This window comes from Labeo rohita, chromosome 11, assembly GCF_022985175.1.
Source record: "Labeo rohita strain BAU-BD-2019 chromosome 11, IGBB_LRoh.1.0, whole genome shotgun sequence".
Classification (NCBI taxonomy): domain Eukaryota; kingdom Metazoa; phylum Chordata; class Actinopteri; order Cypriniformes; family Cyprinidae; genus Labeo; species Labeo rohita.
This window is the reverse complement of record NC_066879.1, coordinates 25,276,225-25,299,365: the sequence shown is the minus strand read 5'-3', so window position 1 is coordinate 25,299,365 and position 23,141 is coordinate 25,276,225. Positions and strand designations below refer to the sequence as shown.

At 37.8% G+C, this 23,141-nt stretch overlaps 1 protein-coding gene across 3 annotated transcripts; it reads right to left on the bottom strand.

Annotated features, from left to right (window-relative positions):
- Nucleotides 1-49: 49 nt before the first annotated feature.
- On the bottom strand, nucleotides 50-22,622 carry hcfc1a (host cell factor C1a). 3 transcript variants are annotated; one of them, XM_051123122.1, is made up of 28 exons: nucleotides 22,462-22,622; nucleotides 21,121-21,325; nucleotides 19,146-19,294; nucleotides 18,608-18,768; nucleotides 18,315-18,523; nucleotides 17,944-18,028; nucleotides 17,745-17,851; nucleotides 15,540-15,719; nucleotides 15,087-15,425; nucleotides 14,828-14,979; nucleotides 14,528-14,722; nucleotides 14,084-14,302; nucleotides 13,884-13,988; nucleotides 13,566-13,779; nucleotides 11,946-12,088; nucleotides 11,717-11,849; nucleotides 11,386-11,582; nucleotides 9,193-10,051; nucleotides 7,481-7,608; nucleotides 6,939-7,265; nucleotides 5,584-5,809; nucleotides 5,214-5,477; nucleotides 4,919-5,022; nucleotides 4,693-4,830; nucleotides 4,403-4,588; nucleotides 2,659-2,956; nucleotides 2,504-2,567; nucleotides 50-875 (listed from the first exon to the last, which is right to left on the bottom strand). In XM_051123122.1, the coding sequence occupies exons 2-28, from the start codon at nucleotides 21,314-21,316 to the stop codon at nucleotides 836-838; spliced, it is 5,418 nt and encodes a 1,805-aa protein (XP_050979079.1). In that variant the 5' UTR covers nucleotides 21,317-21,325; nucleotides 22,462-22,622; the 3' UTR covers nucleotides 50-835. The 3 variants fall into 3 exon arrangements, with proteins under 3 accessions (XP_050979079.1, XP_050979080.1, XP_050979081.1); XM_051123123.1 differs by lacking the exon at nucleotides 22,462-22,622 and adding an exon at nucleotides 22,246-22,378; XM_051123124.1 differs by lacking the exon at nucleotides 22,462-22,622 and adding an exon at nucleotides 21,687-21,776.
- Between the last annotated feature and the right edge of the window lie 519 nt (nucleotides 22,623-23,141).

The window sequence follows — 23,141 nt, the reverse complement described above, 5'->3', positions numbered from 1 at the left end:
AAAAATACAAAAATAAACTACACAAAAGATCTTCTCCATCATCGCTTGCTAATTTTTTAAGTTTTGAATTTTTTTTTCCTTTTTTTTTTTTTTTAGTTTTCAGTTTTTTGTTTGTATGGCAAATCTCAGTCCTAGCAAAGTCACTGTCCTGCGGGCAATGTACTTCCATGGCCACTTTTTTTATCTGCAGTTCTGCCTCTATTTCTGCTCAAGTGCACCAAGAGGCTGGAGTCCAGAATGATTTCCTTAAGCAGATCTTATTTCACCGAGCCATTCAAGTGAAAAATATCCCCTCCTCTTGTCTGAGGACAAGTGCTTGGTTTGTTTCCCCCCCCGTTTCCGTTTCTTCCCCTCACATGAAAATGACATCACTCATCTCCAATCAGAAATCCTCTGTCGTGTCCACACATTTAACGTGAGCTAAAACTTCACACTGAAGTCCGTCGCAGAAACGAGAGCTACTTCATTTGAGCCCAGCTGACAGAACAAACATTACAAATATCTTAAAAATGGTGTTTGAAGCAAGATACATGTATTGAAAGAAATAGGGAAGAGCAGAAAGGAAGACTCTACAATGGAAAAAAAGCATTTTTTTTTTCTTCTCCCACTCAAAGTATGTTGAAAAATACTCAAAAATATGCAATGTGCTTTTCTCCATTCATACTATTAACAAGAAAAAAAGCTTTCCCTAGAAACTGTATACTTAAACACTATTTCCTTGCTGATTTTGTGCTGTTTTGATGGATGGTTATAGTTGAAGATGTGTTGAATCCGGATGGAGAGTTAGGAGTAGTGTAAGTCTTTCTGGTCTTGGAGGACGAACGGAGAGAGGGGCTCACTGGTCCATTCTTGCTTTCTTCTGACCAATCCCTTTCCTGTAATAAAACGTACAGATTTTAACACTCAACCATAATTCTACTACTACTAAAAATTTTAGCAACAGTCTTTTTTTTAGGGATTGTTCACCCAAAAATAAAGATTCTGTCAGTAATTACTCACCCTTATGTCGTTTCAAACCTGTAAGATCTTCGTTTATCTTTAGAACACAATTTAAGATATTTCTGATGAAATCCAAGAGATTTCTCAGGGCACTACGGTGCAACTATGAAAAAATATTTAGGAGCACCATGTGTGAGTGACCCAATCAGCATATTTGTGTTTTCGCTGTTGGGAGCTTCAAAGATTTCTATGCGTTTTTGCAACGTAGTGTAATGTATCACAGATATATCTCATGAATCCTTTCATAAAGTGTAGAGAGAACATAAATAAGAGATTCGCTGTTCAGTGTAGAGAGTTTCGCTGATTGTAATGGAACTTTGTGAGATGGCGATGAACTAAGATGAGTGACAGCTTTTAATGGCAGTAAATGAGATACTGATTTAATACAACAGTTAAACAAGAAGTTAATATTAAGTGACTTACATTGTCTGACTACAACACTATTGCCTAATTTTGCTCCATTTCGTCGTCAAAAATAGTCTGAAACAAGTCACGAATGACTTCTCTATACTTCACATCTCTATTCAAACAGCGTTGTTTAGTTTATGAATAAACTTTTTTTTTTTTAAACTAAGCTAGTGAGTCAGAATTCAATTTCCCATTCGTAAAGAGTCACTTGCTTTATTACTGAATGAATCAGCTGTTCGAATGAATCAAATTAATGATTCAGTAATTAAATCAGTGACTTGCTGCCACCTACTGGCAGTTTTAGTTTCATTTTTAAAGTATCTTTTCAGTTATTTAATATTTCTGTATTCAAAATGTTATATTTAAAATCTCAACACCAGTTTATGAATTTGCACTCATGCCACCTCTGAGCCTCATTAAACTTATAAAAATACACCTACAAGCCACTTTTATGTCCTTCTGTGCCACCAAATTAATTTTATTAATACTGATTTCATTTGATTGGTAACTTATTCTTTCTTCTTATTCTGTTGTTTTTATTGGAATTTTTAAAAAGCTTAAAAAATATATAATTATAAAAATTTGTCATAAAAGATTACATACTTTCAATAAAGTTAGAAAAATGCCATTACAAAGGTAAAAACAAAATTTCCCCTGTAAATCACTTTAAGGAGTCAAATATCACCTTGTAGTGGGAAGGCTAATTGTTTTATCAGATTTTTTGATTATTGAATAAAATGTGCTCCTAATATTTTAAAGTTAAGAGAAAAGTAAGCGTAGAGTCCTGTTTCTGACCCTGCATAGACAGCAATGCAACTGACACATTTAAGGCCCAGAAAGGTAATAAGGACATCATTAAAATAGTCCATGTGACATCAGTGGTTCAGTCGTAATGTTCTGAAGCTACGTGAATACTGTTTGTGCATGGGGTGAGTAATTAATGACAATTTTCATTTTTGGGTAAACTATCTCTTTAAATTAAATCTTTATAGCGACATTTATAAATCTAAAATTGTTATAACATTTCACATTTTTACTGTTTTTCTGTATTTCCAATCAAATGCACTTTTGTAATACTGAAGACACAGCCACTCACGTATCTGGTGAAGAAACTGCTCTTTTTGGGGCAGGCTTTGCAGAAAGGCCATCTTTGTTAGACTCTATAAAGTAAAAGACAAAAAGCAATGGTAAAAATCTACCTTGTCACTGCCTGAAACACAAACATTTTCTCAACCAAAGAAAAATCTTTACCTTGCAGCCATCGCACTTGTGTAGCTGGGCCATAACCTTTCTCGTTGCGTGCAGCGATGCGGAAGATGATGGCGGGTTTGGTGGTGTAGTCTATGTGGGCGTTGGACAGGCTGGAGGACTGGACCAGGCAGGAGGGGTTTGGCCCACAGTAAACACGCATGAAGGCAAGCTGGGCTGGGGCCGAGGGTTTCGCCTCGGTGGTCTGGCTGCTTTGGATGGCCAAATACACAGAGTACTCCGTGATCTTTCCTGATGTCACGGACGGAGGCTCCCATGTAAGGTGGGCACCGTCTGGACTCTGAGGAGAGAAAAAGAGGATGTGGTTATATGGGTGTAACAATTTATTAATTCTAATTGGTCTACCAAAAAATTTTCGGTATGGGTCTTTAAGTTCAGTACGCATGTACAGCATTTCCCCCCCGCCCAGGAAATTCCAACGGTACATGGCGTTTTGATGGTCTTTGATTTGACATGACAGATCTCTGTATAAATGCCTCAGAGAGCTGCTTCTGGGATGGTTCAGAAACGTGCTGGTATAAACACAAACATTGACTAGGGTGGCCGCGATCAGCTCCGGAGGCCGTGTCAGAGCCGTAATGCCTCACAGACCTGTACAGTGTAAACGCAAACAGCAGTGCGGAACGCAAGTGAATGCGATCATTCCTTCCTCTGTACTACTAGTTATACTAGTGTGTGTGCGTGTGTGTGTGTGTGTACTTGTTTTTGCTACATTGTGGGGACCAAATGTCCCCACAAGGATAGTAAAACCTGAAAATTTTGACATTGTGTCATTGATTTTTGACATTTTTGACATTGACATGTTAAAAAATTATTAAAAATAGTAAACGGTGTTTATCTGAAAATGTACCGATGCAAACATGTTTTCTGTAAGGGGTAGGCTTAGGGTTAGAGTTGGGTTAGGGGATAGACAATATCGTTTTGTCAGTATAAAAACTATAGAAGCCTATGGAAAGTCCCCACAATTCACAAAAACAAACGTGTGTGTGTGTGTGTGTGTGTGTGTACTTGTTTTTACTACATTGTGGGGACCAAATGTCCCCACAAGGATAGAAAAACCTGAAATTGAAAAACCTGACATTAGAAAAACCTGACATTGTGGGGACCGGCTTGAGGTCCCCATGGGTACAAAAGCTTATAAATCATACAGAATGAGTTTTTTTGAGAAAGTACAAATGCAGAAAGTTTTCTGTAAGGGTTAGGTTTAGGGGTAGGGTTAGGGTAAGGGGATAGAAAATACAGTGTGGACAGTATACAAACCATTGCGCCTATGGAGAGTCCCCACAAGGATAATAAACCAGACACGTGTGTGTGTGTGTGTGTGTGTGTGTGTGTTAAGATCTTAGATATATAAATAAAACATTGTTAAATATTTAAATTTAAAATTTAAATACTTAAATATTTAAACATTTAAACACTTAAATACAACATAGTTAAGCTTTTAATATTTATATCTTAAACATTTTTAAGATATAAAATATAATATAAATAATATTTCCAAATTTTACATATAAACAATAAAAAAAAAAAAAGTTACAATATTACTGTTTTTACTGTTTAAAAAAAAAAAAAAAAAAAAAAAAAAGACACGTGTCAAAATTTTGTTTTACAAAGATTACTTAAGGCTTAATTCCTATTAAACAAAAAACATTTTACGACATTCTATTTATTATAACAACATCTGTAACAAGTAGTAATGAAGTGCAAATTAAGATTGGAGGTCTACCTTGCTGATTTTTATGGCACATGGTGCTCCTGGGAAGCCCGGTAAACAGGTCTTGAAAGCAGATATTTCAGAAAAGGTTCCACGGCCACACGTGTTTATACCCGCCACACGGAATTTGTAGGCCGTCCCGGGCTGAAGGTCCACCCTCTTCATCTGGCTGTAGTCTGGGATTGTGCCAGAATCATCCTGCAACATAATACACCAGTTCTGTCATTACACTTTCTTTTATAAACAAGCAATGGCGCAAGATCTTAAAATATAGTTTGAAGTAGAATGTCATTGTGGCTCACCTCAACATAAGCTGAGTCATCTGCAGGCATGTAGAAATGCGTTACAACCATATTGGTCACTTTGACAATGCCAACATCAAACCACTGGTTTTCTTTCTTCACTTGAGGTTTGATGGTAACAGTGGGAGGGTTTTGCTTCTGTGGGGAAGAACAGAAAAGAGGACTTTAAAACATATCTCAAACTCATTTCAGTGCATATTATTGTGACTGTACTTATGAAACTTACCGCAGCCTCGATACCATTGGCCACTTCAGTCAGAGCTGCAGCCGCCTGCATCTTAGCTGGACTAGCAACTACTGCAGGTGCTAATGTGCTGGATGGAGCCAAGGCTACAAAGGGAACAGGATTAATAAAAATAATTTTTTTTTTTTTTTTTTAAATAAATATGACTTTTTATCTGTAAGCAGGTTTTGCATTGGCCAAAAAGGCCATTGTCTATTGTCAATACAGTAGCAGTGATGGTTGAAAACAACTAACATAATCAATACTATTGAAAAGTGGAATTAAACTTTACACATACTCTCTGCTGAAGTGCTAGGCAGCAGTCCGACTACTGTAGTTGTGGCAGCGGCAATCTCATTGTGTCCATTGCTTTCTGAGGATGGATCATTTAGGCTGTCAGCCGGAGCCAAGCCCTCGGTGGGTAATGCGGCCTGGGCAGCAGCTTGCTGCTGGGCTGCCTGGAGCTGCTGTTGCTGCTGAACCAAAGCCGCTAGTTCCTGCTGGGTCAGAACGATGGGTATGGTGTGGGTTTGCTGGTCGTCTCCTCCGGCATCACCTGAACCTGTTAGAGGAGACAGACACAAAATGAATTATTGCAAGCTTTGGACCAAACATGAACATATGCAGGTCACAGGTTGGAATTTTGCAGATACATAATGGTGACTCACTCATAACAGCTTGCTGTGCTGCTTGTAGTACAGCCTGAATGGCGAGGGCCTGGGCCTCTTCTGTCGCTGCGGCCTGGGCCGCTGCCTCTGCGGCTGCCGTGACGGCCAGCTCCTCTGGGGTCAGTCCTGTCACCATCAGCGTTGTGGGTTGCCCATCTGACATCAGCTCTGGTGGCAATGTCAACGCCTCGGCTTGTGATGCTGATGCAGCCTCTACACCCTCCATCTATGAAATATAATTAAAAAATTATAATAAAAAACAAAACATTTAAACCAGGAGTCTGAACTTTGACTCACGTTGGATAATTGACACCTACATTTTTTTTTTTTAAAATTATTTTTATCTCTCTCTCTCTCTCTATATCTATCTATCTATCTATCTATAATTAACTAAAATCACACAAACACACACAATATAACATATTTTTACACATTATATATATATATAAAACTATATCAATATATTTGGTAATATTTTAGCAACTTTTTAACTTTTTTTTCTAACTTTTTCAACTTTTAGTTTAGTATTTTTAGTTATAACTTGGTAAGAACAAGTTATAGATTTGAAACTGTGACAGCAGTTCTATTATTACATTAAGTAATATATTTCTAAATAATATATATATAAAAGCAATTGATTTAAAAAAAAAAAAAAGTTAATATGTATAAAAGTATGTGTATATGTATGTATGTATTTATGTGTGTATGTGTGTATATGTATGTATGTATGTGTGTGTGTGTGTACACACACATACATATACACACATACACACATAAATACATACATACATATACACATACTTTTATACATATTAACTTTTTTTTTTTTTTTTTTTTTAAATCAATTGCTTTTTTAAATTCTATTATTTAGAGATGCTTTTGATTATTAAAATTTAATGAAACCATTCAAATGGAATTCAGAAAATTCATAACCAGAATTTTGTAAAAAAAATAAATCTGAGAGAAAAACGAAAATGCATTTCATAGGGCCTTAAAGTAATTTTATTCAACAAAAAAATGTGTTAAATTGTGTAAGTTTCATGATTTTAGTTAATTACACATGCTTTTTGATTAATGCAATTTAACTAAACATTGAGATGGTGAAAAAAAGAATCCAGAAAATTTTTAACTGAAATAACAGAATTTGGAAAAAAAATACAATGGAAACTGGTAAAAAAATTAAACTGATTTCATGAGACCCTATGCAAAATTTGTCTCTAGAAAAAAGATTAATAGTTTTCAAAGAAAATCACTAAATGAATACATGGAAGCAAAAATTACAAACTCAAGTAAATATTGGTCTTAATTTGCAAAAACAACTGAAAATTGCACAGTTGGAATGCAACTGACTGTACCTCTGCTGTCGGTAGCTGCTCCTGAGCCGTTTCTGCCATGCTAGAAGCGTCATGCTCCATGGGAACTGCCCCTTCCTCCGCCTGGCTCTGTGCCTGCATAGCTACTGCTACGGCTTCTCCCTGGAAGTCACTTGGCAAGGCCGCAGCCTCTGCCTGGAAGTCACTGGGCATAGCTACTGCTACTGCCGCTGTCTGGAACTCTGCCTGCATGGCGACTGCCTCCGCTTCAGCCTGGCCTTCTGTCTGCAAAGACTCTGCCTCCGAGCTCTCCATAACAACTGGTTCAGCTCCGGCCTCTGAGGATGACTCCGTGATTGAAGAGATCGACTGCAGGAAAAGAACAGGGAAAGAAACACTTCCGATGTTATAAATCCCTCTTACTTTTTAACTACCATTTCACAAGTGCTCCACTCGCATTCAGGCTCCATAATGGTGTGCATAAGTTCCCAAAGGATACAAAGCATTACCAGACATTTTTTTTTTAATTCAATATCATGCTAATCACAAATTAGGGTTTCTCTCTCAAAATACAGGCCACTCACCGGAACAGCTGGTCCTGGTAGAGGTGTGGCTTGTGTGACTATGGTAATGGCTCTGCTCTGTGGTGCTGCAGTGGACGGCAGGCCTTCCGTACTGGTGGTAGATTCTGAAGCCTCACTACTCTGTTGGGCTGAATGTACAAAAGAAATTGTTAACATCAACATTTAATAGACATAAGGACAAATGGCAAGAAATAATAATAAAAAAAATAAAATAAAAAAAATAACAATTTTGGGTCTTCTTCAATAACCATTCTTATGTATACTAGCCTCAGGCACATAGTCATTCTTTTAAAATACCACACATTCATTTATTAGGGCCCTATGATTTCCACGATGCAGAAATCACAAACAGAATCATGGAATCCAGTCATAAAAATGGAACTTACTATATAATGTGGAATCTCACAGAATTTGCTAAGTTTTGAACGGATAAAAAGCCACAAAAATAGGCATTTTCTGCTTGTCTCTGCGGGAATAAATGGCATAGATGCACATTTCGTTTACTACACCTATACTGAAGCGCTCGTCGTGTTTTCAGCCTCTGCCGCCTCCATATACGAGTACATGAACAATCTCTAGAACTGCTCTGAGTCACTTCCTGAGCATTTTACCACTTCTTTTGAGCAAAACTATGGTCATATCACATACAAACAGAAACTTTAATGTCTTCACAGTAACCTGTTAAAATAAATGTTTGAATTGAGAAAGTTCAACCGTGACAGAAATATTTAATGTAATGATAGTACCACTACTAATTATTTTTTAAAACATTTTTAAAGGAACATTTAGCAGAAAAATTTACCAGAATTTACTTGGCAGAAAAATGTAAACACACCCCACAATATTTCTGGAAGAACAAAATAAATTTAATTTAAATCTAAACTTTTTTAAAAAATAAAAATTAATTAATTAGATATTATTATTAATATTTAATAAAACCGTTCAAATCCAGAAGATTAATGGAAAACTGAATTTGTTAAACCTTTCATAAATTGCTATTTAATATTGTACTTTTCATGATTTGAATTATCAGACATGATTTTGATTAATAAAACTTAATTTAACCATTAAAACAGGCTAGAAAAATTCAAATGGAATTTTGGGGGAAAAAAATAAATAAATAAATAAATAAAAAAGGATCAAATGGATTTCACATGGCTCTAATTAATATTAGAACGAGGTTAAGAAAAAATGTAATGTGCAGATGCACTTCTTATGAATTAGGTGGAATTTTTTCCATTCTTGTGTGTGTAAATTAAAAGAATTCACAATTATTAGCAAATAAGACCCATGGTTAGTAAATATTATAAAGGGTTAGGGTATTAGGTTTGGGACAAAATATCGATATGGCGATATCTCATCGCCCTCCTCCATGCAATACGAGAATCGATATCTGGCGGCAAATATCAATATTTTATTTAATTAAAAAAATGGTGCTCTAAATAGATTTCCCTGCTCCCAGCATCTAAAAATGCATGGAAATCGTTGCATGAAAAAACATTTTCACCACCTTTCCAAAGCGCTCTGAGCAACCATGAGCTGCGTTCTCTATGAAGATGAGGAATCGAAGGATAAAGGATACAGATTTCCAGCCACTGTATTAGCACCCATGCTCTCCCTCAGATATTACAAGTGCGCGTTAAACATAGTGAGGTAGCCTGCAATTCCCACCCCTATTATAAATGTACAGATTTATATCTGTGGGAAAGTACCTGTTCCCTCATCTGTCTCCATACTGCAGGTCGCAGTCGTTGCGGTGTTTGTCGTGCCCGTTTCATGAGTCTCGCATGGTGGGTTTGAGCAGACCCTCTGCACCGTTCCCGCTTGATTTCCGCCCATGTTAGATGAAGCCGTAGTTGCCGTGTTGGTGGTGCCCGTCTCGTGGGTCTCACAGGGTGGGTTGGAACACACCCTCTGGACAGTGCCAGCAGGAGCAATGCCCATATTTGAAGATGCTGTGGTTGCTGTGTTGGTGGTGCCCGTTTCATGGGTCTCACATGGTGGGTTTGAGCAGACCCTCTGCACCGTTCCCGTTTGATTTCCGCCCATGTTGGATGAAGCTGTGGTTGCTGTATTGGTGGTGCCCGTTTCGTGGGTCTCACAGGGTGGGTTGGAGCACACCCTCTGGACAGTGCCAGCAGGCGCAGTGCCCATATTTGCAGATGCTGTGGTTGCTGTATTGGTGGTGCCCGTTTCGTGGGTTTCGCATGGTGGGTTTGAGCAGACCCTCTGTACAGCGCCCATGTTGGCAGATGCTGTGGTGGCGGTGTTTGTTGTACCAGTTTCATGCGTTTCGCATGGCGGGTTGGAACACACTCTCTGTACTGTGCCAGCTGGTCCAGCGCCCATATTTGCTGTCGCTGTGGTGGCCGTGTTGGTGGTACCCGTCTCGTGAGTCTCACAGGGTGGGTTGGAGCACACTAAAGTAACACTGCCAGAAGCGTCGCCTGCACCAGACTCAGTAGAGGTGGGCTGCTCAGAGGTGGGAGAGGCCAGGATGGATACAGGCAGATCTTGGCCAGGCTGAGCCTCCACACCACTGGGTGTAGTTATGAGAGTCACCTGGGTGGGCTTAAGAAAGGACGACAAGATTAGTGACTACAGATTTAGTTATATTTTTCAATAAATTAAGTAAACACTGTGTGAAACTCTGTTCATTTTAAATACAATTTTGTGTCAATTTATATCATTATACAATATACACTACCAGTCAAAAGTTTTTGAACAGTATGATTTTTTTTGTGTTATGTAAAGAAGTCTCTTCTGGTCACCAAGCCTGCATTTATTTGATCCAAAATACAGCAAAAGCAGTCATATTTGGGGGGTATTATTACGATTTCTATTTCAGATAAATGCTTCTGAACTTTCTGTTCATTAAAAAAAACCTGGAAGAAAATCTATTTGGCTGTTTTCAACATAATAATAATAATAATAATAATAATAATAATAATAATAATAAGTTTTTTGAGCAGCTAATCTGAATATTGCTCAAGAATGATTTCTGAAGGATCATGTGCCTGGAGTAATGATGCTAAAAATTCAGCTTTAAAATCACAAGAATAAATTATATTTTAAAATATATTCAAATAGAAAACAGTTATTTTAAATAGTAAAAAATTCTAAATTTTCTGTTACAAAATGTTAAAAACCTTTTGACTGGTAGTGTAGTTTCAATCATTTTATTACATACTTAATTACACTACCGTTCAAAGATTTGTGTTCAGTATGTTTTTTTTTTTAAGAAACTAGTAATTTTATTGAGCGAGGACATGTTAAACTGACAGAAAGACACTTATAATCTAATAAAAGATATATTTCCAATAAAAAATACATTTCAAATAAATGAATGAAAAAAAGTGCTTTTGAACTTTCTATTCAAATAACTGAAGCAATGTATCACAGTTCCCACAAAAATATTAACTGTTTTTAACACTGATAGTGTTTTTTTGAGCAGCAAATCAGTATATTACAATGATTATGAAAGGTCATGTGACACTGAAGACTGGAGTAATGATGCTGAAAATTCAGCTTTGCCATCACAGGAATAAAAGTTTTTTTTTAATATTTTAATATATCAAAATACAAGCTCTTAAATTTAAATATTTCCTAATATTAACATTTTTACAGTATTTTTGATTAAATAAATGCCGCCTTGTTGAGTATAAGAGACCTCTTTTAAAACCAATAAAACTTTTCGGGCACCAAACAATAGCATACATAATTACAATTTTCTAAAATTATTTTTATAAATAACCTGTGAATATTATTGCTGTTAACCAGATTCATATCAGACATTAAATAAGACATACCAGTTGACAACTACACAAGCTATATAAAAAGTGGTTTATAAAGGGAAATTATAAACAAAAAAAAGAAAAGAAAAAAAAAAAACATCTGGTTCTAACCTGCATGGTGGAGCTGACAGTGGTCAGGTTGCTCTGAGCAGCCGACACAGCGGTAGCATTAATGACCTGGCTGGAGAGGGTGGCAATTGTCCCCAGAGTGGTGATGGGAGTTGCCAGGGTGGCGTTGGCACTGGCTAAACTTCCTCCAGCTAAGCTGGTAGAAACTGTTCCTGTGACTGTGCCAAGAGTTGTCACACCTTGGAAGGAGAACAGACACAACGAGAGGGAAATACTTCAATCACTGACAATAGAGGTTAATGAATTACATATGGCACAGAGGCGCATTAACAATCAACATTAACTTTTGCATTTAATAGGTTCATATCCTCACCAGTTGTTCCCTTCACAACCAACGTGGTTACAGTTGGCTTGACCCCAGATACTGGAGACACGAGACGCACTCCTCCCATCGGCACAGTGCGAAGGATAGTTCCAGGCTGACCAGGAGCTCCCTTCAGAAGAACCTTGAGAAAACACAACCCATGTAAGAAAACAGGCCTTGAACTGCTTCAACAGCATCATGTCTTTCATTTCATACCAGATATTCTGAACCACAATACCTGTGTTAGGCCTTGCTGACCAGCTGCTGTACCAATCTTAGGCACTGCTGTAATGATTTTGCCAGGAGTTCCTGTTCCAGATGTCATCACCTTTGTGGTGATAATGGTAATAGGGCTCTTCACCCCTGTACTACTAGTCACACCTACAAGAGAAAACAGACACTCTTTAAGTCCAAATGAAGCCACCAGAAATATTTAAAACTTTTTAACACCATGCCAGCATCAAGGCTATTTTCATGGTGATCTCTAAATAAAGTACACAAGGTATAAAGTTCTAAAAGACGTTTCAGACAAAAAATTTAAAATACATTCAGGTGATACATTTTTAAACAAATCAGTTAAACACGCCTCTAAAAAAACCATTGTTTACATAAAAAAAAAAAAATGGTACAATCCAATAAAATATGCTTACCAGAAATATTACTCTAATTTTACGCAAATATAAATTGAATGTATTTAATAAGTATTGTTCAAAGGATTAGTTCACTTCCAGTATAAAAATGTCCTGAAAATTTAGCTCCATGTCATCCAAGATTTCCATGTCTTCCGTTCTTCAGTCAAAAGGAAATTAAGGTTTTTGATGAAAACATTCTGTGATTTTTCTCCATATAGTGGACTTTAATGTGACTAAACGGGTTCAAGGTCCAAACTGCAGTTTTGATGCAGCTTCAAAGGGGCTTTACACAATCCCAGCCGAGGAATAAGGGTCCTATCTAGCGAAACGATTGTCCATTTTCAAAAAAAAAAAAAAAAAAAAAAAAAAAAATAAAAAATGAAAATGTATATACTTTTTAACCACAAATGCTCATCTTGCACTAGCTTAACTTCGCATTACGTACTCACGTTGGAAAGGTCACATGTGACGTAGGCTAAAGCACCGACCCAGTGTTTACAAATCGAACGTGCAAAGAAAGTCTAACACCCTTCACACACACACACAAAAAAAAAAAAAAAAAAAAAAAAAAAAAAAAAAAAAAAAAGGTAAAACAACGATGTCGGACAATTTTAAAGTTGGAGGAGAAAATTAGATTTACATTTATTAATTAGATTTATAAATTAGATTTTTCTTCCCACCCTACCTTTTCGAACCGAAGTATACAAATGAGCAACAAACCACGCGTGACCTTTTCAACTTCATTACGTCATGCATAAAGTCGTAAATGCGGATCGGAGCACTAGTGCGAGACGAGCATTTGTGGTTAAAAAGTATATAAATTTCAATTTTTTATTTATTTATTTATTTAGAAAATAACTGATCGCTTCACTAGATAAGACACTTATTCCTTGGCTGGGATCGTGTAGAGCCCTTTAAAGCTGCACTGAAACTGCAATTTTAATGTAAATTAATTTATTTTCGACTGTAGAAAGACATGAAAATCTTGGATGACATGGGGGTGAGTAAATTATCAAGAATTTTCTATTCTGGAAGTGAAATAATCCTTTAAAAGATACACAAATACAACAAATATACACGTTAATATTATCATGCTCATTATAACATTTGTTGCTGTTAAAGATAATTACATACATTAATAACAACAACCTCTGTGTAAATCAAAGGGGGAAAAAATAATTTCTTGATAGTATTAATAACTTCTACAGTTTTGCTTATTTCTTTACCTGCAGCTCCCTGCTGTAGAGCAGACATGGGAATTGTTTTAATAATAGTGGTGGTGCCTGGTTTGGTGGTAGTGGGGGACATGCCACTGATGCCCAAGATAGTGGGCTTGTTTCCTGTGCCTCCTGCTTGACTGGTGGTAATTATGGTGGTTGGTTTTCCATCTGCAGACGTTACCAGCTTCAGAATGGTGCCAGGTGGGAGGGGACCCTTTGTCTGTAGAATAAGAACGATGATAAAATTGAGATTATTTCAAATTGTAATGTGAGTGTCTGAGAAAAACAAAACAAAAACAAAGTTATACTATAGGTTTAATGTACCTGTATAATTTGAGTCACTGGGTTGGAGGAGGCCTGTCCAGTCACAGCAGCTGTCTGCACTGGTTTGGTCTGTACCACTGACACCACCTTGCCCAAGTTGGAGATCTAAAAAGAAAAGATTTAAGATAGATAGATAAAACTACATCCAGATTACCTTTTTTTCCCTCATTTTTCCTATGCCAAAATATAAAACACCGTACCAGGTTTCCTCCCATGGAAAGTGGGCTCTTGACAAGAGTGATGGTCTTGGTGACTCCACCCACCACTGTAGTCACGACCTGAGCCTGTTGGGCTACAGTAACTGTGCCAGACTTGTGCACAGTGATGATGGGCCGAGCAGCTGTGGTGGGACTGGACACTGTAGGAGTGGCCACCTGTGCAGCCGCAGTCTTTAGCATGCGAGTGGCAGGGTTGCTTACCTACGACAAAATAAGTATGAATTGTGAGACTAGTGCTGGCCAAGATCACAACATAACTTGCCACATAAATATAACGCAAGTTTTGATTTCAGCAAACTCCAGTTAGTTTAGACTAAAGGTTTTTTAATTCAAGTGTTACCAAAATAGGTTGAACAAGAAAAATAAAGCCCAAGGGCAAGAGGCAATATGACGAATTAGACACAGTGACAATCTTAAGATAATTACCATGACAGGTGATGCCACTTTAACTGTGGTGGGGAGAGTGGTGGCCCCAGGTGTCACAGCTACCGTTTTAACAATTGTGGCCCCAGCCGGCACATTGAGAACAGTGGCTCCAGGGGAAGGAGGGATTTTCTGTGTGGCTGCAGCAGCTGCGGCCAAAGCTGCCATCCCACTCATCTGAGGGCTGCTGCCAATGGGCTAAAAAAAAAAGAAAAGGGGGAAAAAAAAAAGCACACATTTAATTAAAACAATTTGAGACATCAACAGTCTTATAGATTCTAGCTTTACTTTCTTGCTTCATACCGTTCCTTGAGTGGTCTGTGTTGGCACTACCATGCGAACACCTGCAGGAAGTGATGTCACAGTGACTGGGGATTTTCCAGCCTGGGTGGCCTGCCGCACAGTGACAATCGACGTCCCGGTGCCTGACTGAGGGGCTGCGACTTTCAAAATAGCTAAAATATAAAATGAAAGATGGTCAACTCAAACATTCACATAAAGAATGTTAAAAAGGCAGTAAACAAAACATTACAGAGCTATTAACAGTTTAACAAATCGGTACCTGGGCCACGTGCTGTTGAGGCAGCCACAGGACTTGCAGGTGTGCTGGGCAGGATTGAGGCTGTGGGAGAAGCAGCCTGGGGCACGAGGGTGATGCCACTTTGTGGCAGACTCTGAGCAGATGGAGCTGCAGCAGCAGGTGCTGGACTCTTAGGCGAGTTTCCAGGGAGGGAGGGAGCTGCATTGAGAGCTGGTGATGTGGCAGCAGTGGCTGATGGGATATCATATTTCTGAAGCTGAAGCAGGTACATGTCTGCTGTAGACACTGCTCCCCAGCTAACCTCTAAAGAATTTGTGTTGGCCCGGACAAGCTGCACCCGCGAAGGAGGATTAGGTCGTTCTGCAAATTGTCAAATTGCATGGTTCAATACAATTAACCGAAGCAAAAGTACTAACATTTTATGCATTTGGATATTATGCACTTTCAGAAATGCTCTATACTTCATGCACTTACCTGTCTCCAGGTACCACAGGTCTTTGCAGCACACCTGATTGTTCCAAGCTTTGCGGTACCCATCACGTCCACTCCAAACATAAAGTCTGTTGTTAATAGCAACAGCGCAATGTCCTGCGCGTGCACGTGGTATGTTGTCTTCCAAAGTGTCCATCAAAACGGTCTCCCATGACAAGGAGTCTAAAAAGAAAGTGAAACTCATTTTTAAAATTTCATGGATATGGTGTAATAAGACTGCAATCAAGATCTGCTGTTGGGCTCAATCCTAAAGTCCTGTGTTAGATTGGTTACATTTATATCAACAACGTTCAAGGCCCAGAAAGGTAGTAAGGACAAAAAGTACTCTCGCAGCTTCATAAAACTACCGTTGAACAGATGCTGTCACATGGACTATTTTAATGATGCCCTTACTACCTTTCTGGGCCTTGAATGTGTCAGTTGCATTGCTGTCTATGCAGGGTCAGAAAGCTCTTAGATTTTTTTTTTTTTATATCTTAATTTGTGTTCTGAAGATGAATGAAGGTCTTACAGGTTTGGAACAACATGTGGGCGAATAATTAATGACAGAATTTTTATTTTTGGGTGAACTATCCCAACAGTATCTGGCTGCATTTATCACAAAGACCATAAGTACTAAGTCAATAATACGCACTTTGTAATTTTTTTTTTTTTACATTTCAGTATTGAAGTACTGCTATACAGTACCATTCAAAAGTTTGGGGTTAGTACGTTTTTTTTTTTTAATCTGAAGGAAATTCATACTTGTATTCAGTAAGAATGCATCATAGTTTCCACAAAAACATTAAGCAGCACTCGTTGCATCATCGAAAATAAATGTTTCTTGAGCACCAAATCAGCATATTAGAATGATTTCTGAAGGATGATGTGACTTTAAAGACTGAAGTAATTACTGCTCAATATTCAGCTTTGCCTTCACAGAAATAAAATATATTAAAATAGAAAGCAGTTATTTTAAATCACATTTTACTACAAGACTGTTTTCACTGCATTTCTGATCAATTAAATGCAGCCTCTGTGAGCATAAGGGACTTAATTTAAAAAGTTTTTTTTATTTTATAATTAAAAGTGGGGATGTTAATTTTGGTTATTTTTCTTAACCGACAGCCGACGCTTGTTAACCGATTATTAACCATTACCCGACAAGATTATTTTAAATCAGAATTTAATTTAATTAGAAAGGATAAGCATCTATGACCCACTAAAAATACCAAAATTTGCTTTGCAGGGATTCATTTTACATGTGCAAAATGCAGCAAACAACAGAACATGAGGATTCACATTGACACTTCACATCACGCACCAGCAGTGGTTCTGCGAACGGAGAAAAACATAAAGCTAGGCTAATATATATATAATATTAATGAAAATGCCTACAGGATAAATATTTTACTTACTTAAAATGAACGAAAAACTGCAACAAGTAGATATATATGCAGAGTTTTGGTTCATTTTTGTGCTGCGTGAAAGGAAGACGTCTGAAAACGTATGCATATGTATAGTTTTTATTTTACAGAAGCACAAAGATGTGTTTTTTATTGTGGATGCACATAAATAAAAGCAAACCATTTAGTTTAAATTATCTGAAGTGATCATGCCGTGATATTATGCCAAACAATTTGTTTTATATGGATATTGGAATGCGAGTGAAGTACAAAACCATGGTTTACATAACATATTGGAATTGCAAATACATCTCAAACACGGAAACATTTGGATGCGTGTCGTATGACAGACCCAACGTTAGTTTCGCTTTAGCCTAAATGAATTTATTTGGCTTGTCGTTTATATAGCCTAGCTTCTTATATATGTTTCATTCTTGTCCTTTTCTGAATACTGTTAAATTGAAAGGATTTTTTTGTGGATCGAGGGGAACTAAAACAGCCTAATGTCAACATCAGGTCTATTTCTGAATGTAATAATAAAAAGCAACTTAATGTTATAGGTCTACGCAATTTACCTTTTTTTCTCTAAAAAATGCAACTATTTTATTTTAACCATCCAGCAAACACTTTAAAACTTTTAAAACATACTGAAAAAAAATTAAATGACATTTTAAACCATTTACCTGATTGTATTAATCAGTCAAAATTATTTCTGACTGTTAACAGTTAACCAGTTAAAATGAACATCCCTAATTAAAAGAAAGATTTTTTTAATACTACATGTATTTTAGCAAAAACATACCCAAGTTCAGGCAGGCCAGTGTGTTTGTACACTTCCATTCCTTCTCATGCGTGGCCACCTTCACATCATCCATCACCAAGGGGACCCAGCCACCAAAAACATACATTCTACAGACAAAGGTATTAAAGGTCAGCAATGCCATTGTGTGCATTGAGGGAATGCCTGAGATGATGCAATTCTAGATTACACTGAAACTCACTTGTTTGTAATAGTGGTGGCTGAGTGGAGGCTACGGGGGAGGGGAGCTGCGCCGCTTATTGCAGGCTTGTTCCAGGTCAGTGTATCTGTAAAGCAAAGAATGGCCTAATTATTGCTTAACTCAATTGATTGGTTGAATTAATGACCATGCCTGACAAACACCACATTAAAAACAGAGATAGCCTTGTGGGCAGTGTGCCGAAATATGGTGCAGATGCGCTTTGGGAGTCCCGAGTTCGAGTCCTGCCTTGTGGACCTTTCCCGACCCTATCCCCCCTCTCTCTTCCTGTCATATCTCCACTGTCCTTTCAAGAAAAATGCAAAAATACCTAAAAAAAAAAAAAAAAAAAAAAAAAAAAATAACCTTCTTACCAATATCTAACGTCCAAAGATCTCCCAAACGGCAACCACTCATTCCTCCGTATATAACAAGACGGGACTTCTTAGTAGTTTTTTCTGTATAAACTACAGCAGTGTGGCTCTCTCTTGGAGGAGGCAGTACTCCATATGTGACTGGTATATCCCAGCCCACAACGTTAGAGCCCGGACGCAGCTCGAGGGTATAAAGGTCATTCAAATATCTGGAAGCACACATAAGTCAGACTATGAACTATGGAGCAAAAACACATTTATGTACTGACAACATTATTATATGATAGGAATACCTGGGAATGTTGTTCTTGGGGTCTTCACTGTCATTGGCAAGCCCCCCAAAAAGGTAGCACTTGTTGCCCACAAGAGAAAAACTGTGGCCCAGGCGAGGGCATGGTGGCGCTCCATTTTTAGGGGCTTTTGGTTTCAATTTTTTCCATTCCCATCTGCTTGCCTGATAACAGTAACCACAGGAAGAGGTTTTAAAAACACAAGGCATCATACATTTGCTGAATATGTAACCAATACAGAGGAAAAACTGGGTATTACACACTAAATGACTAAGAGTCACATACTACCACACTTCTATGTTGTTCCAAATACAAACTCACACAGAAACATGCACCCCGTTGCCTGGATACATTACAAATAAAACAATGTGTGCTCTAAAAGACGGCTCAAAATATCAAACGATATCATCCGACTTGATGGAACCAAAGTCCGAAGCTAACTAGTATTGGCTACGTCAGACTGCAAATCTCGGCAAAAGATGTCTAGTGTATTCAACCCTTTAGTCACACACCAGAGAGATTTTAATAAACTACTTCTTACCTGTAATTCATAAAGGTCATTGCTGTACTTTCCATACTCCACCATTCCACCAAACACTAATAGACGTGTGCCGTCACATACAAATCCATAAGCTGCACAGCCTGGAGGAATGTCTCCACGAACAGCTGGTATGAACCACTGGTTTGTTGCTGAAAAAGGAAAAAATGTTTCGTTATTAAGTCAATATCTCAGTGATAATGTGTAGATGGCTTGCAATAAAGCTCTCCTGCAGTTTTTAAGCCAATCTGGAGGTAAGGCCAGTGTCAATAAAAAGCACTTTCTAATCATCAAAATAACAAAATGGAGAGTAGGACAAAAGCCAAAGACAAGAGAGGACATGACCAACAGAAGAACAATATATCACATCATGATGTCTTAGGTGAAACAAAAGAAAAACTAAAGTAGCAACAGATCTTTTCTTCCATATTGTGATGTACATCCAAGAACAGATTATTGAAAGAAAAAATGCAGGGTGTTGACTTGCTTTAACAACAGACGCTTTGATTAATGTGATCTGTGGAAGACTTTTGATTTATGAGGACAAAACATCTTAAAAATAAAATATGCACAGATAAATTAGAATCTATAACATGCATTTAGAAAATAGGTTGCGCGTAACTTATTTTGTGCTGGCTTTAGAGCTACAGGTTTGCAGCACTGCAAGACAGTAGACTGTATTTTCGTTTTTTGCATTTTGTATTTAATATAATGAGTTTGTGTTTTTTTAAAAAAAAAAAGGCACCACCGAGTGTAACATCGAAGTCTAGTGTGACTGCAGCTTTAGATCTCAAAAACAGGAAGAGAAATTTACTCCGAAGTACAGCAAAAACAGTAAGCCTTTGAAGTATTTTTACAATACATTAAAAAAAACTATTATCTACATGTAATTCATTTCTGTGATTTCAAAGCTGAATGTTTAGCATCATTACTCCAGTCAAAAAACATTTATTATTATTATTATGTTGACAACAGCTGAGTAGAATTTCAGAAGTACAGCATTTATCTGAAATAGAAAACTGTTGTAACATGAAAAATGTCTTTATCATCACTTTTGATCAATTTAAAGCATCTTTGCTAAATAAAAGTACTCATTTCTATAATTTCTTCTTTGAATGGTATAGTGCGTAATATTACAAAAGCTTTTTATTTCAGATAAATCCTGATCTTTGGATCTTTCTATTCATCAAAGAATCCTAAAACAAAAATGTAGTCAACTGTTTTAAATATTAATAATAATAAAAGGATTCTTGAACAGCAAATCAGCACGATTTCTGAAGGATCACGTGACACTGAAAACTACAGTAATGATGCTGAAAATGTAGCTTTAATCACAGGAATAAATTACATTTTAAAACATATTCAGATAGAAAGCAGTTATTTTGAATAGCAAAAATATTACAGCTTTTGCTGTACTGTGGACCAAATAATCGCAGGATTGGTGAGCAGAACAACTTATTTAAAAACATAAAAAATCTAAAAATCAAAAACTTTTGACCGGTAGCGTGTCAATATCATAACATTTCTGGAAATACCTACTAGCAAATTATGGTCTAGTCTAGTGCAGCTTAATTTCCACAATACTACTAATGTCATTGTGGGCTAAACAGCCACAGTACTCGCAGAAAGATAACAGAAAGGCGCACTGGTGCACGTGCAGGAGGGGGCGTGCGCGTGACGCGGCGACGGTCAACGTCCATTTTTGTTTTCTGGCGCCTTTTTCTTTTCAGAATAGTCTAGCTGCGACTGCGTCAAACGTTGCAATGAACTCACAGGCTGTTTTATATACGGATACTTTTAACGTATCTAATATAATAAGCAGTTCTAGTTTTCTCCGTGATGCATTTACGACTGTCACCTCAAGCAAAGTCGGTTCTTCATCAAATATAATAATGAAAGTGTAGTGACAAGGTAAACACCTGGAGCACATTATGTGGTTTGTACGCATGACGTTCATCAGATAAAACATTTCACTTACCTGTATTATAAACGTGCAACTCGTCAACGATTCCTTCGTTTCCTCCGCCGAAAACGACCATCAGCTCCTTGATGGCTACGGCTCTGTGCCCGTGTCTCGGTCGGGGTACCGGCCCGGACCATCCCAGAACCCGCTTCCATCGCGGCTGCAGTGGAGCTCCGGTGGTTCCAGGCACAACGGAACCGGGGGACGTCATGTCCTTTTACTGAGGAAAAAGCGAATGCACTTCAGCGACTCTTAGCCTATAACATAACAGTTCTGTGAACTCAAATCAGCGACTGTATAACAAATTAGACGAGTATGTATTAAATAACACGTTCTGAATATAGATATGCATTGTTATAACATTACAGCGGTACCATCGAAATCCCAAACACTGGGTTATTCAGAAGTTTATTCAGATTAATTCAGGAGTGCCGCCATTTTGGCGCTTACAGACGAGCTAAAAGCCGGCCAGCTAGTCCAAAATACAGCGTGCACGTAGTTGAGCGTCGATCATTTTATATACCAAAAGCCACACAGCACCACGTTCTAGTTTAGAAAAAAAAGTCATATCTCGAAATTACATTATGCAGTTAAATGTCCCTGATGCAGAAAGAGTATCAACCCATGGAAGTCGCCATCTTGAAACAAGCCTCCGCCAGTCTGAAAAATGGCGGAGCGGCAAATAAAAACAATTAATTTCTGTCAACTAAATAGCAAGTGTACGTAAACAAACTATCTACCAACTACCAAGTGAGTAGCATTCAAAACCCCATCCGCAAAATGCCGCAAATGTAGACAAAGATATGAAATCAGAGACTAACACTCGAAACCCAGTCCCCATTTGCTGCAGAAGGCTATTTTCATGCCTCTCTGGGAGTCGCCATCTTGTCAGCCACTCAAAATAGCAACAATACTACATTTTAAGCGTGCATTTTTCCTCCAGTGCAATGCAAAACAAAACCATCGCCCGAGCGCTGCAGTTTCCAAGCGGTCTAGGCATTTAAGCGAGACTTTTGGACGTGCATAAATTCATGCAGCGGAATGCGGTTACCAGCAGCGCAGCTAAAACAGGCATCTAGCCTCATTTCACCTAAGGATCCACACATAAATACGTAAGCGCAAATACATCCAGATACATACTATGAGAAGATATGTCCGCGAAAGTCTCCTCCAAGCGAAAACTACAAACAGGCTGGTTTTTATTTAATTCATGCCGCCCCGGTGTAAGCAGCCATCTTGTCGTCAAATCAGCCCACTAGCAGCTCCCACAAGAAAAATGGCGGCTAAGTTTATGTTCGCCATCAAAAAATACACATTTCGCCTCAACGCATTCTCTTCGTCAAAAGCCATACGTACGAGATTCGTGTTGCAGTATCCGAGGAACTGTTTTGATGGTCTGTTTTTGAAACGATAGCCCTGGTTCATCCAAATCCGTTAAGAAGTATCCACTCTCATGCCTGCCTGGAAGCCGCCATGTTCTTGACAATGTACGGCCGCTCCTGCAGCCACCCGTAACAAATATGGCTGAATTACCACGTCCCTCTCTAGAGCGCTTTGTAAAACACTCGCTTACAGTTCAGATATGCAATCCTGCATTTCTTAAGCAATTATTTTATAATGATTATACCTTATAGATATGCATCTGAGGTCTGCTAAACTATTCAGACAATTTATACAGAATTTTTACACTTTATATATTAAGGGCTTATTGTCCCACACTAAAGATGGCGACGTAAGTTTAAGTTTATTGTTGGACGTTCTTTTTCTATCACACTTTGTGTGAAATGTATCCACAAATATGCACGATAAAATTCTTTTTGCGTTCGAAGAAAAGAGGGATTTGTAAGTTAACCTCGAATGAATGAACACAGGGCTTCTATTTTCTTGAAGTAACGCCCCCCTTAGTGGAATTCTACCAGTGACTGCGCTCCTCCTGCGCTCAGGAATTTACATTGAAGCTGAATACCGTCTTACTTTATCGCCTACATAAAACCAATTTTGTTATCTTGCTAAAATAGGAACTATTATTTAAACCC